The sequence below is a fragment of the Gekko japonicus genome, unplaced genomic scaffold (assembly GCF_001447785.1).
Source record: "Gekko japonicus isolate JY-2015 unplaced genomic scaffold, Gekko_japonicus_V1.1 scaffold242, whole genome shotgun sequence".
Classification (NCBI taxonomy): domain Eukaryota; kingdom Metazoa; phylum Chordata; class Lepidosauria; order Squamata; family Gekkonidae; genus Gekko; species Gekko japonicus.
The window spans coordinates 1,105,755-1,121,743 of record NW_015159717.1 but is presented as its reverse complement, the minus strand read 5'-3'; the positions used below and the strand labels follow the sequence as shown (position 1 = coordinate 1,121,743).

Here is a 15,989-nt window from a genome sequence, read left to right as displayed (position 1 = left end):
GGTAGAAAAATACACATAATTTCAGAAATCCTCTTTCAGATGAGCTTTATTTTATACCCCTTGCTATATCCCATGCTCTAAAGATGATCTCTGTTGAAATAATATGTACAATGTAACTGCCCCCCCCCTTTTTTCTTTTTCCCATGTTGATTAGGCTATTTCAGTTCTTTCTGGAGGAGTTGGTGCAGCAACTCGAGAGGAAGACAATATATTTTCAGAAGAAAATGCATTGTAAGTTTTAATGTGATCTTATAGTTGCGCAGCCCATAGTGCTGCCAAAGTTAAGTTACTTTGGTTTCATACTAAGTGGTATATAGGATCCAGAGAAACTTTGGCAAAGAGATGTAACAATAAGTTAAAGACAGATTCACAGAATTTTAAATGGCCAATCAAGTAGTGGCTTTGAAAATAACTTATTTAGCTTGGTGAATTGAATAGGAATATTTTAAAAGCTCACAGTCACAATTCCATGTTCTCCCAATATATTGGAAGGCAGTGGTGGAGGATTTTTTTAATTTAAAAAATTATATTAAGGGCAAAGGCTTGGATTCTGTAGAGAGTGCAGAAGAACACCTGTGGACATGGTTCTTTCCTGTCTCACCTTCCCTGTTTGGCCCTGAAATCTCCAAAACATTCTGAAGGCTCTGAGACTCATGAGGACAGTCAGCCAATGTGGTCCATGGGACTGCAGTGAGGAGAGGGAAATCAAGCTGGCACTGCTCCTGCACTGATGGAATTTGTGTGTATTCATCATGTACTGGGCCTGATTCGTGGTTTGCGAACCTTGGTTCATGCCATCCCGCCCTTATAAGCCTCCATGAACCTCCCAGATGGATTCATGTGGTTTGTGTCGGCAGATATGCTGGCGCCAGTGGTGTGGCTTGGAAAAGGTATTTAAAGAGGTGTTAGTCTCTTTAAATGCCTTCTCCAAAGGGCGGGGCGGCTTGTAAAGACCATTTAAAGGTATCCGTGCTGCGGTGGTGGCGCAACTCACAAGTGAACTGAGAATGTATTTAAATGCCTTCTCAGTTCACTTGTGAGTCAACTGAGAAGGCATTTAAAGGTTCCCTTTCAGCGATCTGTAACAGGCTGAAATGAATACAAGCCATTTCAGCGGACACCCCCCCCCCCCCATTTCAGTGATCTCTTTAAACGACTTTTGCAAGTGGGCACCGTGCAGGAGTAAAGTCCAAGTGGCGAATTCACAATTTCTGGGTGAATTTGCCACTTGGACTCCACTCCTGCACGATGCCCACTTGCAAAAGCCGTTTAAAGGGAACATTGCCTTTAAATGGGTTTTGGAAGATTCCCCACCTCCTTCTGTTATTCTGCTGGCATCAGGGAGCTGCTACCAGCAGAAATGAGGGAGGGAAGATCTCCCAGGAAGGGAGATCCCCCCCCCCATTTCATTCTGCTGGCCTTGGGGAGCTACCCCAGCAGAAAGTGGGGGGGGGATTCACAAACCTCCCAAACTTGAACTGGTTCTTGAAGCGGGGAAATTCGTTGAGGTTTGTGGGACCTCACGAACTGGGACAAACCACCATTTTCCCAGTTTATGCCAATCCCTAATTATAACATTCCCTACAACTCTTTCCTGATTATTGGTGGAGTGAGCAATCTTTATATAAATAATTTTTATGCTGCTTCAGATTCCTCTAAGGCAGTATAAAAGAAAAAAAGTAGTCAGTAACAGGTGACATTAAAAAAGCTAATAAAACTATCACCAGTAACAGTAGTATAACAATAAAAGCAATAAACATTTTTAAAGATTTTAGTGTAGCAGCAATCGAAATAGCAGAATATAGATAGTGTGAATTAATTTAGCCAAAGTAAAACCAAGGCAATTAAATAATAGAACAGCTATTTGCTAAAAGCCCAGAAAAATAAAACTATGTCTACCCTGGTGCATAAAATAGAATAGTGAAGATTCCAGTCTCATAGTGGTAGAGGCATAGCTCCACAAAAAAGTGCTACCACATAAAAGCCTTACCTCTTCTGGCCATTATTCTGATATTAAAGAGAGAACAATCAACATGTTGAGTAATATAGATCAGAATATTTACTAGAAAATACTAGGAAAGGGGTATAAGGTAGTTAATTTTGATGTGGCAGCTGCAAGCCATTACCTGGACTACATTTATGCTGATGATATAGGACACAATATAGGGAGGAAAGAACTAAGCGTTGCTCAAGATGTTGTGCAAGCAGAACTGCACTTAGTTCAGTTATTTTTCTGTTTGTGCATCGCTGTATAGGCTGCAAGTTATACTGTTGTGGTTCTTTGTGGTCTTAATCTTTGTTTCTATTTTAATTTTTGTTTTATAGCTATTGCATATGATGTATCTTATTATCAGTGTTACAGCCTGTGGCTGAAACAAATTGAATCATCATTTGTTGAGCTTTTTATTAACTATTAATCAAGGTATTTCCATGTGTAAGTACATTGTGTTTCATATTTTTTTGTCTTAACAGAAGTTTTATGAATCCATGTGAGCCTTTCAGAATTCCAGATTACCTTTATGATCAAGTTGAGGAATTTGAAGCTTTATTTAGTGTTTCTTCCAGTAGCAGTTATCAAAGAATGCTGGACAACTATCCAGACCCAACTTGTGAAAATTTGTATGAGTATGTTGCCATTTCCCTTTTAATAAGTTTTTTTTATTAAACAAAAAGTAAAGATGGGTGTCTGCTCTAATTATACTAAACTGTTGTAGCTGGCAGAAGTTTTTAAAAACACTTGTTTTTCTGCGGCAAAGTATATTACTAGTGACATGTGATTGGAATTAGAGGATTTTCTGCAAGAATCTGATTTGTAGCTGCTTGTAATGTCTGGTACAAAATTTTCTTAATAATTAGTCCATATTGAGGTCATCAGATTTTTTCTTTATCTGAAAATATTTTCAGAGCCCATTGAATTCCTTAATTTATCATGTTGTGCTATATTTGTGTAAAGGATTGCACAGCTGCATTGTACAACTTCATACTGAAATTAGTACTTTAATTACTTTTCACAGCTATTTCTCTCAAATCTTGGAAGAACATGGCCCGATGGAAATTGATAGTCCACTGTTAATTGGAGAATATGAATACTTTCCTGTGGCCACCCGTAAGATTGTAGAAGATGCTGGTGGTTTGAAATCCTTCCTGCTGCAGTCCTTACGTTTTATTATGATGGGTGACCTTATTGGTTTGATGAAACATGCTGTTATGCTAAATGAAAATGTAGATGTCCCTGAAGATGAAAAAGAAATTAGAAATGGAGAAGATTATTCAACCTGCCTTACTAGTCAAGAACAGAATTCCCAAAGCAAACCACGTTTAAATCCAGCTGCTAAGGAGTTTAAGCCTATCTCTCATATTAATAAATCACATGTGCCAATAACAACTGATTTAGTAGCTAACTGTAATCTAGAATATATGACTACCAGCCATTCCTCTCCTTTTATTCCTACATATTCTTTTTCTAGTCAGACAACTGACACAATAGCAGCAGCACTACCTATGTCAGAAGTATCATTGCCTTCAACTTTATCTGAGAACCAGCCGGTATTTCTAAATGAAGTTCCTTCAAACTTTCAGAGCGAAAGAAACTTTCCAGTCATTACTCAAATATCACTTATGCCAGATGTATCAGAGTCTAATTATATATATGCAGGTTATGATGCTTACCTTGATAGTGATCCAGAAGCAACAGGGAGCAATTACAGCATTGATAATCTTGTGGCAAGTGATGAAATGCAGAAGTTCCAGAATCTTCCGTGTATGCTAGCAAAGTCAGAAAATCAGCTTTATGAAGAAAACCTTGATCCAATTGAGCATCATAGTAACGAAGCTGGATCTAGTTCTGTTACCCAAATGGAAACTGATAAGAAATCTGTGATAAGAAACAGTCCTCCTTCCAGGATGATTGCTATTCAGGTGGGAGAAGAAATATTTTTGTACTTCCTGTATTCCTTGAGGAATTAACAATACTAATTTATGTGTTAAGTCTAAATGGGTATAATAGCTTAACTGGCTTGGACTGTCCTGTCCTTTCAGTGTGCTGTAAAATAATGCCCAGATTTTTTTTTACTCTTATATTGGTTAATGATAATAGGCAGAAACTTTGGTATGTCATCTATTGCTTCTGTTAACTAGTTTTGATCAAGTTATATTTCAGCTCAAAGAGGTTATTATCTCTAAAGATGTGGTAAAGCAATAAATACAATTTCTTCCTTTTTGTAGTTATTTTTTTAAAATAGGAAACTGTTTTTAAAATTTTTATTATTCTAACACAGCTTTCAGAATGAACATACCTCTCAAACAACAGTGTCTCAAAACCTAAGTGTAATAAGTCCCACTTCATATGTTTCCTTTAGGAGATATGTACTGGTGTAAAGGGAAAATCAATGTACACTGTCATGTGAGGATTACATGAGTGATATTATGCCTGACACATTCTTACTTGGTGCTGCTGCCAGTATCAACAGTGTGACTTGTGACAAAACTAACACTTTTTCGATTAGAACATTTGTATTCCAGCCTTTTGGTCTCATAGACCTTTATGGCAGCATACCATAAAACTTATGTTACAGATTGTAACAAAAATCAGTTAAAGCAGAAATCCGTAACAAAGCTCATAACAGGGAATTACAGTAAATAAATCTAATATAATTAGCAAAACAAAGCAGAAGGCTGTGATCTTCTTAACCTAACTCAAAATCCTGCTTAAACAAAAGTCTTAGTCAGTGGAAAAACTGACAATTTAAGTGCCAAGCAAACCTCATGGGGGAAGAATTCCAAAGTCCTACAGCCACCAAGAAAGGCTTATCCCATGTTTCTATCCACTGAGCTTTGAAGAGCGGAGGAACTCAAAGCGGAACCTCTCCAGTAGCTGGCCCTTGTGTTTTGGTTCCAATCTTTTAGGGTTTTAAAAGGCAAAATAGCACTTTGAATTGTGCTCTGGAGACAAATTGGAAGCCAGTGAAGATAGAACGTACAGATGTAATGTATCACTAACTTGCTGCTGTTAAAAATCAGGCAACTGCTGAGAACTTTTCAAAAACAGTTTCATATAGATTGTTACAATAATCTATTCTAGAAGTCACCTACATTTAGGTCATTGTGGTAGATTTCTCTAGAAAAGTTCACAGTTCCTGTATTGGCCTAAGCTGGTAAAAGACATTCTTGGCCACAGCGCGTCTGATTGCGTAATCGCGGATCAAACTACACCAGGGCAATTAGCCACGCCTCCCCCCCCCCGGTGATATCCGGCCCGTGTAACCGGGGCCTTGTTCTTCAGCTATTTTTGTCTATTCTGCTTTTTTTTCTTGCATTTGTCCTGCCAGTGTTGTAGTTTGTAATATATTAGCTCAGACCTGTTGTGGAATGTATTGCCCATAGAGTGAAGGTATGTAATAAACTGACAAATCTTTTCTGGATCTTTGTATTTAGGTAGATCATGAACTAACAGATGCAGGAGTTAATACATCGCCTTTCCATCCATATGAAATGCAACAGGTAAGTGGAACAAGTGATATTCATAGTGAACCCTGTTGGGTGGGAAAACTTCTGTCTAAAATATTTATAACCCATGTTAGAAATATAGAATCATAAGAGATGAAAGGGGCCATACAGATCATCAAGTCCAACATCCTGCTCAATGCAGGATCCACCTAAAGCATCCCTGACAAGTGTTTGTCCAGCTGCTGCTTGAAGACTGCCAGTGAGGGAGAGCTCACCACTTCCCTAGGGAACTGATTCCACCCCGACCTACTCTTACTGTAAAATATTTTCCTAATATTCAGTCGGTATCTTTCCGCCCATAATTCAAACCCATTATTGCAAGTTTTATCCTTTGCTGCCAACAGGCACAGCTCCCTGCCCTCCTCTGAGTGACAGTCAAATACTTAATGTGCCCCTCAGCCTCCTCCAGACAGAACAAGTGTCAGACTCCTGAACAAGAGACTCCCAACAACACTCTCTTTGGCAGTGATTTGTTTATTGAGATATCATCATGATCCAGGCTAGTACAGTACTGTGTCAGAACTGAGGTTCTGCTGGGAAACTTCAGAGATATAGACATTTCAGAAGGGCCCCCCTGAATAACCAATCACACTTCGCAGCCATCCCGCCTAGCACTTGCGTTACTACCTTCCCCACATGGGAACATATGATCCCATTATCTACAGTAGCAAGCTGGCACAGCTTTGGATCCAAGGTCATCCCTCGAGGAGGGAGGTGTCTTAAGAAAGAGTTATGACGCCTATTGATATTGTGGTTCACACACAGCCATTCACCCCCCGCAGGAATTTCCCTCCCGTCTGCAGCTCTGGCAAAATAAGCAGAGTTTGACAACAAGTCCCTCAGCTATTCCTCATAGGGTTTGGTCTCCAGACCCCTCATCATCTTTGTCACTCTCTTCTGTACCTGTTACATTCTGTTCACATCTTTTTTGAGTTTTTTCCTAAATATTTTTATTGAAAGTTTTATTATAAAGACAATGAGAAGTAACAATTGATATAAAATAAAAATAAATAGAGAAAAGAAAGGAAAAAGAAGAAAAAAGACAGTAATATAAAGAAATATATAATACAAAGAAAAGGCTTCCGATTTTCTCTACGGCAAATACAGGTGTGATTACAAAATTATCTCTTCCTCTGTTGTTACAAAGAAAAGCTCTGTTTTTCTATTGTCTGTTTCTTAATAATCAAAACCACAAATCATCAATTCATTTCAGTTTCATGCAGAAAGTCCATAAGGGGTTTCCAGTCAGCAATAAATTTTATTGTCTTTTCTCTAATCAAGGAAGCAAGTTTAGCCATCTCTGCAAGTTCCAGCAGCTTCACCAACCATTCCTCTATTGTAGATATTGCCAAAGCCTTCCACTTTTGCACATATAATAATCTTGCTGCCTTTGTTTTATATAAAACCAAAATTCCATTACTTTTTTCCAGCTTTCCATTACTCCCAAAAGAAAGGCATCGGGTTTCAGTTGTATATTTATATTTAAAATATTCTGAATTAGTGACTGTATTTGTATTTAAAACTTTTTGGCTTTAGTACGCATATGCCATACATGATAGATTGTCCACATTGTTCATATTTCCAACATAAATTTGAAATACCTTTATACATTCTGGCCAGTTTCTCCGGAGACCTGTACCAGTGATAACATCATCTTATAAAAATTCTCGTTGATGTTAGAACTTAATGTAAATTTCAGTCCTTTCACCCACATTTTCCAGTTGTTCTATTTGTATATGTCCAAAATTTTTGGCCCATTTTATCAGAGATTCTTTCACTTGTTCTTCCTCTGTCTCAAATTTCAGCAGAAGTATATACATTTTAGCAATCATATTAATTATTTGTACACAATTCTGTTTCAAATTCAGTCTTGACTTGTTCAAAACTATAAAGTATTTTATCTATTTTAAAACCTTTCTAATAATTGTACATAGGAAAACCATTGGCAAGTATATTCTTCTCTTACTAGATCTTTTGATTTGATTTTACATCCCCTTGAGAAAATTCTAGCATATCATATGTTAACCATTTATGCTCACTTGTCATTTCTCATCTGTAATGTGCTTCTTGTGCGGAGAGCCACAATCTAGGTTTTTATTTTTTCCATATTCTCAAAATGGCACATCTAATGTAGTGGTTTTTAAACTGTTAACCTTGGCTTTGTTGTTCCACAAATATCCATGCCACCCAAATCTCTGATTGTGACCTGTTAATGCCAATAACCTTCTGTTTCTCAGCAACATGCACTCTTTCATCTAAACTAAACAAGAAGCAGCAAAGTATAATTTCAAGTCAGGTAAACCCAATCCTCCTCTTTCCTTTACATCTTATATTTAACTCATGTTTTTTTCTTCTGCCATACAAATTTAAATATATTTTTCTGCCATTGTTTAAAAGGTCTGTCAGTTGTCAAATCAGGTATTGTCTGAAATAAAAATAACATTCTGAGTAAAACATTCATCTTAATCACAGATATTCTCCCCCATAGTTACAAGCAGTTTATCCCATCTTAGTGTATCTTTTTAAATTTCATTCCAAGTCTTAGCATAGTTATTTTGAAATAGCATACAATTCATATTTGTCAAAGTGATATTGTGGAGACGATGCATTTGCTCGTCCTTCCTTTGAGTCTTAAAACCTGTCTTGTTCATCAGTTCTATTTGTTCTTGTATTTTCATATTTTGTTAACATCTTTGTCTTCTGTTTATTAACCTTGAAACCTGCTAATGCACCAAGTTCTTTCAGTTTGGCCATTAATAATACAGTTCCTTTTAAAGGATCTTCCCAAACCAACACCAAATCATCTGCAAAAGCTCTTAACTTACAAGACTTTTTAAAAATATTTACATCCCCAATCCTCTCATCTTGTCTTATATCTCTATTCAGTATTTCAAGAACAAGAATAAACAAGAGAGGGGGCAACGTACACCCTTGTCTTGTTTCCTTTTATATCTCAGGTGGTTTTGGTCAAATCTCCATTTACAATTATTTGTGCTGTCTGTAAAGTATAAATCAATTTTACCCATTTTATAAAGTTCTCTCTGAAATTCATGTCCTCCAAAACTTTAAACAAAAAACTCCAAATCATGTTGTCAAAAGCCTTCTCTGTATCTAAGAAGATCAATGCAGATTGTTTTTCATTATGTTTTTCCAAATATTCCAAAATGTCTGATACAGTACTAACATTGTCCTTCAACTATCTTTTAGGTAAGAATCCATACTGATCTTCGTGAATGAATTCTTGCAAAGTTATTCTATGTCTTTCAGCTAATATTGTTGTAAAAAACTTATAATAATTATTCAGTAATGAAATTGGTCTATAATTCCTTCTGAAAGTGAGGTTTTGTCCATCTTTGAGTATTAATGCTATGTTGGCCTCTTTCCACATCTCGGGCATCTTTCCTCCTTGTAGAATAGATGATGGTATAAGTTCATCTTCAAAGCATTTATAATACAAATCAGGAAGGCCGTCTGGTCCAGGGGCCTTTCCTGGATTAATTTTTTTTATGGCTTCCACAACTTCACTTATTGTTACAGGTCCATTCATAATTTGTCTTTGCTGTTCTGTAATCCTTGGTAAATTTTGTTTTCTAATATATTTATCTGCTTTCTCCAATGGAATATCATGTCCTTTATATAAGAATAATACTGATCAAATGCTTTTTGTATAGCCACATTGTTCATTATTACAGTATCCCCATCTTGTAATTTCAATATCATTCTCTTTTCTCTTTTCACAATTTATAAGTCAACCATTTAACTAGTTTTTTTGCAAATTCAAAATTTCTGTTTTTCATAATTCAATTTTATTTCCATTTCTTTTATTGTTGACATAGATAACTGTAAAATCTTAATTTGTTGAGAAAGACTTGTATTCCCTGGAGAGTTCTTTAATTCTTCTTCTTTTCTTTTTATCTCAGCCAAAATATTTTGTTGCTTCTCTTGCCTCTTCCTCTTAAGTTCAAAATTATGTTGTATCAGGTGTCCTCTAATAAAGGCTTTACTTGCATCCGAAACCATTCTTAGATCGTGTCTTTATTTAAATTAATTTTTAAAAATTCTTTTAATTTCTTTTTGCAGTCCTCGACAATTGCTTCTTTTTGTAACAGTGTTTCATTTAATCTCGATTTTAAAACTACTGGGTTTTCTTTTATAAATGAAACTCACAGAATTGTGGTCTGAAAAAATCTTTGGTAAAATCTCAACTTTAGAAACCTTAGTAACTAAATCTTTTGAAGTCAGAACCATGTCTGTTCTTCAAAAAGATCTATGTCTTTCTGAAAAATAAGTATATTCTCTTGAACTAACATTTTTCTATCTCGTAATATCAACCAATCCCAGGTTAGCCATCAAATTAAAAAAAACTTTTGGTAGTTTACCTTGAATAATTTTCATATTTTTCTCAGTAGTCCTATCCATTTTGGGGGAAATAACTCCATTCCAATTCCCCATCAAACACCAGCTTTCATAAGGTAAATCTGTTAGTCTCTCCATGAATCATTTGTAGAAGATCATTTTGCCCTTATTTGGAACATAAATTCCCAACACCACTTGACCCCAAATGAGTTAACTTCTACACCCACAAATCTGCCACGTTCATCATTCAATACAAGTTCTGGTTTTAATTGGTTTTAACATACAAAACAATTCAATTCCTCTTTTAATATCTGCTGAAATAAATTCTTCATCCAAAATTTTATAAGCCAAATATTTTATGTTCTTTTTTCTATTATAAGTCTCTTGTAAGTAAATAAAGTCTTGTTTTAATTTCTTCAAATAATGATTTTTTTTCTCTTTTGAGGTGAGTTTGCTCAATTTATATTCTGTGTTAACTATTTATAATCCAGTCAGACCAAAAAAAATTTTTTTTAAAAAATCTTTAATATTTGGAAAGGTCGGTACGTGTCACACCTTAGTTCAGTATCATCATTTCCTATTTCCTGTTGCAGTTTCTGTGTGAATTCTGCTGGACTTTCCATCTCTTCCAATTCTCTTTTAAATCTTTCTAAGAACTCTCTTGCCCTTTGGACAGAGTTCAATCTGAATCTCTGCCATTTAAAAGTAAAGTTCACATCCTTCAATGTATCCCATTGAAATGGGATCTTTTTCTGTTTTAATAACAGAAAATTCCTTCCCCCCCCCCAAACAACAAAAGGAATTCTAGGAGGACATGGTCACTTCCCTCTAATGTCTCCACCACCTTCACCCCATCTACCAACTCTTGCTAATTGGTTAATATATTAAGTTGAGTACAGCCAAGCTCCTCATAGCTTCCTCCACCATTTGAAAAAGGAAGTTGTAGGCCAGGCAAGTCAAGAAGCTGTTGACTCTGGATGCTTAGCAGAGTTTGCCTCCCAGCACACATCAGGGAAGTTGAAGTCACCCATATCTATGAGGTCTATGGGATACAATATCAATCTACTCAAGGAGGGCAACATCCACCTCCTCAATCTGGTCAGGCAGTCTGTAGCAGACTCACATTCCTCTTCCTCTGGCAGGAAGGATTGAAGAGAGTACCACCTGTGCCCTCATTCCCTTTAGCTTTCTTCTGAGAAGCTTCATAGTTAGCTCTAATGCTTATGATGGTGTTCACGGCCATGTTGTTTTCAGTTTAAAAACATTTGTGAGCTGGCTTACAATAATAAAATCATGCTATTAAGAGTTAACAAGTTCAAAGCAGTAGTATAAACTATATTTTATAATGTAACATAAAAGCTACAGTATCCTATTCTCATTATAAAATTCACAGCTGTAAAACCTGTAAGGCAGAAGACAACAACAATCAGAACAGTAAAAACACTGCCATCAGTAGTTTACAGATACCTGGGGAAAATATAAATGTACCTGAAGCTCAGTGAGTTTGATGTCAGGTGCAAACTTCAGAGAAGGAGTTCCAGACATCAGGTACCAAAATCAAGAAGGGCCTATCTTTGCCTCTCATGTCCCTTTAGGGCACACTGCACCTGAAGGAAGGATAGTGTAGTTCTTTAAGGAAAGACAAGATAGGTTCCCTGCTCTAACTGCTGCACTCTCATACACTCACTTCTCAGCCCAACTTTTACAACTCTCCTACTCCTCCACAGTTCTCTAATCTCACTGGCTCATGCTGGCACAGCTAGCTAACAGTCGTGTGAATTTTCAACCAACTAAAGTATCCTAACAGTCTTCAACGGTAGCACCACATAGTGCTACTGTAGTAATCTATTCTGGAAGTGATCAGATCATGGATAACAACATGGGTGACTTAGAGCTGGAGGTATCCTGGTACCATGCTACTATAAATTTGCCAGTTCAACTTCCTATGATCCTTTTATACACATAGCATTTATATTTTGTGGGACTTGTTCTTTACTTAATATCTGATACATTTGAATTACTTTCCAGTTTGGAAAAGTATGAACACTCATTTCTGGAGCTTAGAGTTCAATGGTTACATTTGAATTGGTTTTAGTAGCTGGTATACTCAAATTTTCTATCATATCATTGGTAATGCTCAGATGTGATAATTTAAATTCCCAGTATTTGTCCCAATTACTCATATGATGATCTAGCATAACTAATCCAGGAAGACCTGATTCTAAATTTTATTTCAAGCGGGAATTAAGATTGCTGGGGAAAAGATCAACAACCTCAGATATGCAGACAATACCACTCTAATGGCAGAAAGTGAAGAGGGCCTAAAGAGCCTCTTGCTCAGGGTAAAAGAAGAGAGCGCAAAAGTGGGCTTGAAGCTCAACATCAAAAAAACTAAGATCATGGCATCCGGCCCCATCACTCCTTGGCAAATAGAAGGGGAAGTCGTGGAAGTAGTGACAGACTTTCACGTTCCTGGGATCCCAGATCACCGCAAACTGTGACAGCAGCCATGAAATTAAAAGACGCCTGCTCCTTGGGAGGAAACGATGGCGAACCTAAACAGCATGATAAAAAGTAGAGACATCACCCTGCCAACAAAAATCCACATGGTCAAAGCAATGGTATTCCCAGTAGTCATGTATGGCTGCGAGAGTTGGACTATAAGGAAGGCCGAGCGCCGAAGAATAGATTCTTTTGAACTATGGTGCTGGAGAAGACTCTTGAGAGTCCCTTGGACTGCAAGAAGATCAAATCAGTCAATCCTGAAAGAAATCAACCCTGACTGTTCCCTGGAAGGCCAGATAATGAAACTGAAGCTCAAATACTTTTGCCACCAAATGAGAAGGGAGCACTCCCTGGAGAAGACCCTGATGCTGGGAAAGATTGAAGGTCAAAGAAGACGGGGACAGCAAAGGATGAGATGGTTAGACAGTGTCATAGATGCAATGAACATGAAATTGAGCAAACTTCAGAGGACGGTGGAAGACAGGAAGGCCTGGCGTGATCTGGTCCATGGGGGCGCGGAGAGTCGGACTCAACTGTGCGACTGAACAACAACATCCTGATTTTAAGAGTAAATACTCTCCACCAAGCCTTTTCTTCAAGACCTCTCCCCAGTCTTGGCTCTCAAAGCTATTTCTGTGACACATCTTGAAGTTCCCAGGATGTTATGTAAAAGTAACATCCATCAATATTATATTTCCCACCCACACGAGAAATAATAAAATCTCAAAATAGTCCCCCAGTAGCTAGTATATTCCTGCCAACCTAGCAGTTCGAAAGCAAGAAATTGCAAGTAGATAAATAGGTACCACTTCAGTGGGAAGGTAACAGCGTTCCGTGCGCCTTGGTGTTTAGTCATGCCGGCCACATGACCATGGAAACGTCTTCGGACAGCGCTGGCTCTTCGTCTTTGAAACGGAGAAGAACTCTAGAGTCGGATTCGACTGGCTTTCGAGCAAGGGAACCTTTACTAGCTAGTATATACACACTGAGAAAAGTTTCATAGTCTTCCTGTTACCTCAGTATTTGCTCAACAATTTTTAAAAATATCAAATGGGGGAGGAACCATGTAGTTAAGAGGTCTATGTCTATAATGAAGCCCCAAGTCACTTGAGTTTTGCCAGTTACATCGGTTTATAATTTAACTAGGTACCAGTAAAATTTCATGTGTGTGTTTTTCAGGGAGATATGTTACGTATGGAGAAAGAGCATCAGGTACTACAAAAACAACTTAAAGAAGCAAATGGAAAATATGAACAATTAAAATGTCGAAGCTCTGAAGAAACCAGTTTTTTGGAAGAAGAATTAAAAAAAAGTGTTGAAGGAAACAAGGTAATGTTCTTAAGCTGTTAATGATTTGTTTAAAGGGAAGAAAAATTGGTTGAAGTGACTGGCCACCAACATGACTAAGGCTTAAACTTGAATCCTAAAGATACTGAGTTAGATTCACTGCTTGGTTGGTGTGGTGGTTAAGTGCACGGACTCTAATCTGGGAGAACCGGGTTTGATTCCCCACTCCACTCGCAGCTGCTGGATGACCTTGGGCAAGCCGTAGTTCTGATAAGAGCTGTTCTTGAAAAAGAGCAGTTTCTGTCAGCTCTCTCAGCCCCACCTACCTCACAGGCAGTGTTCCCTCTAAGCTGAGGTAGTGTGAGCTAGCCCACAGTTTCTTAGCCTCCGGCTCACAACATTTTTGTCTTCGCTCAGGAAGGATGGCTCCAGAGCAAACTAATTTCTGCAGTAGCTCACTCACAGCTTTAATGCCAGTAGCTAACAAAGTAGAATTTTTGCTCACAAGACTCCACAGCTTAGAGGGAGCATTGCTCACAGGGTGTCTGTTGTGGGGAGGGAAAGGAGTTTGTAAGCTGCTCTGAGACTCCTTGGGTAGTGAAGGGCGGGGTATAAATCCAATCTCCTCTTCTTCTTCTTCTTCTTCTGCAAATGGAGTTCATGGAAGCTATTTTTATCAGTTTTCCTTCCTCCAACCATCCTCTGAAACCCCTGAAAAAGCACCGTTAAAGGTGTGTAAAACAGTTTGCTATACATTGCAAAGGAATTTCTGCAAGAGGAGGGTTTATTTATTTTTATTTATTTTTGGATTTATATCCCGCCCTCCCCGAAGACCCCCGAAGGAGGGTCTCTGTAGGAATCTTGTCATTCATTCACTCTTTTGCAAGGGTGGGGTGGGGCAATTCTTGCTGACTCCACCCTTTCTCAGCAGTACTCTGACACTCAGTAATGGCTTTTTTGGCAACACAGGATGGCTGCTAGGTGAGAAGAAGCTGAAAAAAATAGTTTCTGTAAACTCGCTCTATTTGCCAAAGCACTGTATCTTCCACTGGAATAAGTCAGTTTGTGTGTCCCCATAGCGGTCTTTATTTAGATAGTTGCATGGAAGTCTGACTTTGTTCCTAAGGCTATATAGAAGTTCCCAGGCTATACAGAAAAACTGTTTGAAAAGCCATTGTTTCAAAATCATACTACACTGGAAGATGAAGTGTTCTTAGTTTAAAAGAAATAAGTTAGAGCCAAAACCCTGCTGAATGCACACATGTCAACATGTCTCCGTAAATGCCTCAGAGGGCTCTCTGGCCATTTGCTCACACACTGTTCTAGTGTCCTCTGCAAAGGTTAATCTTTATTTTATTTAACGTATCCTGCTGTATAGGATCCGGCCCCCACGCCTCACTAGGAATAAGGGAAGGACTCCTATATTAACAAACAATAACCACCATGCCCAGCTCCAACACCTCCTTAGAGATGCACTCTTAAGATTTAATGGTAGCACAGCCAGCTAGACACGAGGATTTAAGGCTTGGAGATCAGTTACCCATCAAACAGACAGTATTTAAACAAGAAATAGTTTTATTTATCACAGAACTTAACACAGACTACAGAAAGTACTGAAAACAAGAAAACACCTATGGCCCTCTGTGGCCCTTACTACACATTAAGTATATTCATAGTTACCCGAATGATCCATAGTCCAGAATGTCCAAGTAAACAGTCCATTAGAATAGTCCAAGTATCTTTAGAAACAAGAGCTCCATTATGCCAGCACCTCACCATGTGCTTTACATAGAGTCCTTTGTCTGCCTCCAGCCTCACGGCAAAGACAAAGCATTTCAAGAATAAGTCCACAGACAGCAGATAACAGGAACAGAACAGCAAGCAGAAAATCTGAGCTCCTCTCTCTGTGCTAGGCAATTTGAACTCCAATCTCATTATACCGGCCCTGGCCAGTTAGCCAACCACATGAGACAGGTAATTTCCAAATATGGGGTTGTCATGGTAAATGGGTGGGGAAAGGTTGGGTCAGGGGACCATCCTCCTGCAGTAAGATGATCCCTGCTACGTGTGTAGTAGCATGTCAGCTATGCCTCTGTTCTTCTACCCAAATGGTCAGGCATAGGAAGCTATAACACCAGGGGGTGAGGCAATTACATTCCAAGAGGGGAAACATGGAACCTTATAGCATCAACAGAGATACAGAAGGCTAAAGGAATCACACAAGGGATACATGAAGGCTATAGGAATCAATATTTCTAAATATTTCTATACAACTTCTTTTTTTACTTTCCTCAAATTATCCTTGAATGACCATGGTTATTCCGAATGGAAAGAAA

At 38.0% G+C, this 15,989-nt stretch overlaps 1 protein-coding gene across 1 annotated transcript in view; it reads left to right on the top strand.

The window, feature by feature from the left end:
• The window catches only part of TTC3 (tetratricopeptide repeat domain 3), a 123,784-nt gene that overhangs the window by 69,000 nt on the left and 38,795 nt on the right, over positions 1-15,989 (top strand). Inside the window, exons 30-34 of the mRNA XM_015417716.1 lie at positions 155-231; positions 2,473-2,625; positions 3,015-3,918; positions 5,434-5,499; positions 13,546-13,695. Of these exons, the coding sequence (XP_015273202.1) occupies positions 155-231; positions 2,473-2,625; positions 3,015-3,918; positions 5,434-5,499; positions 13,546-13,695 (1,350 nt within the window). The remainder of the gene's footprint in view (positions 1-154; positions 232-2,472; positions 2,626-3,014; positions 3,919-5,433; positions 5,500-13,545; positions 13,696-15,989) is intronic.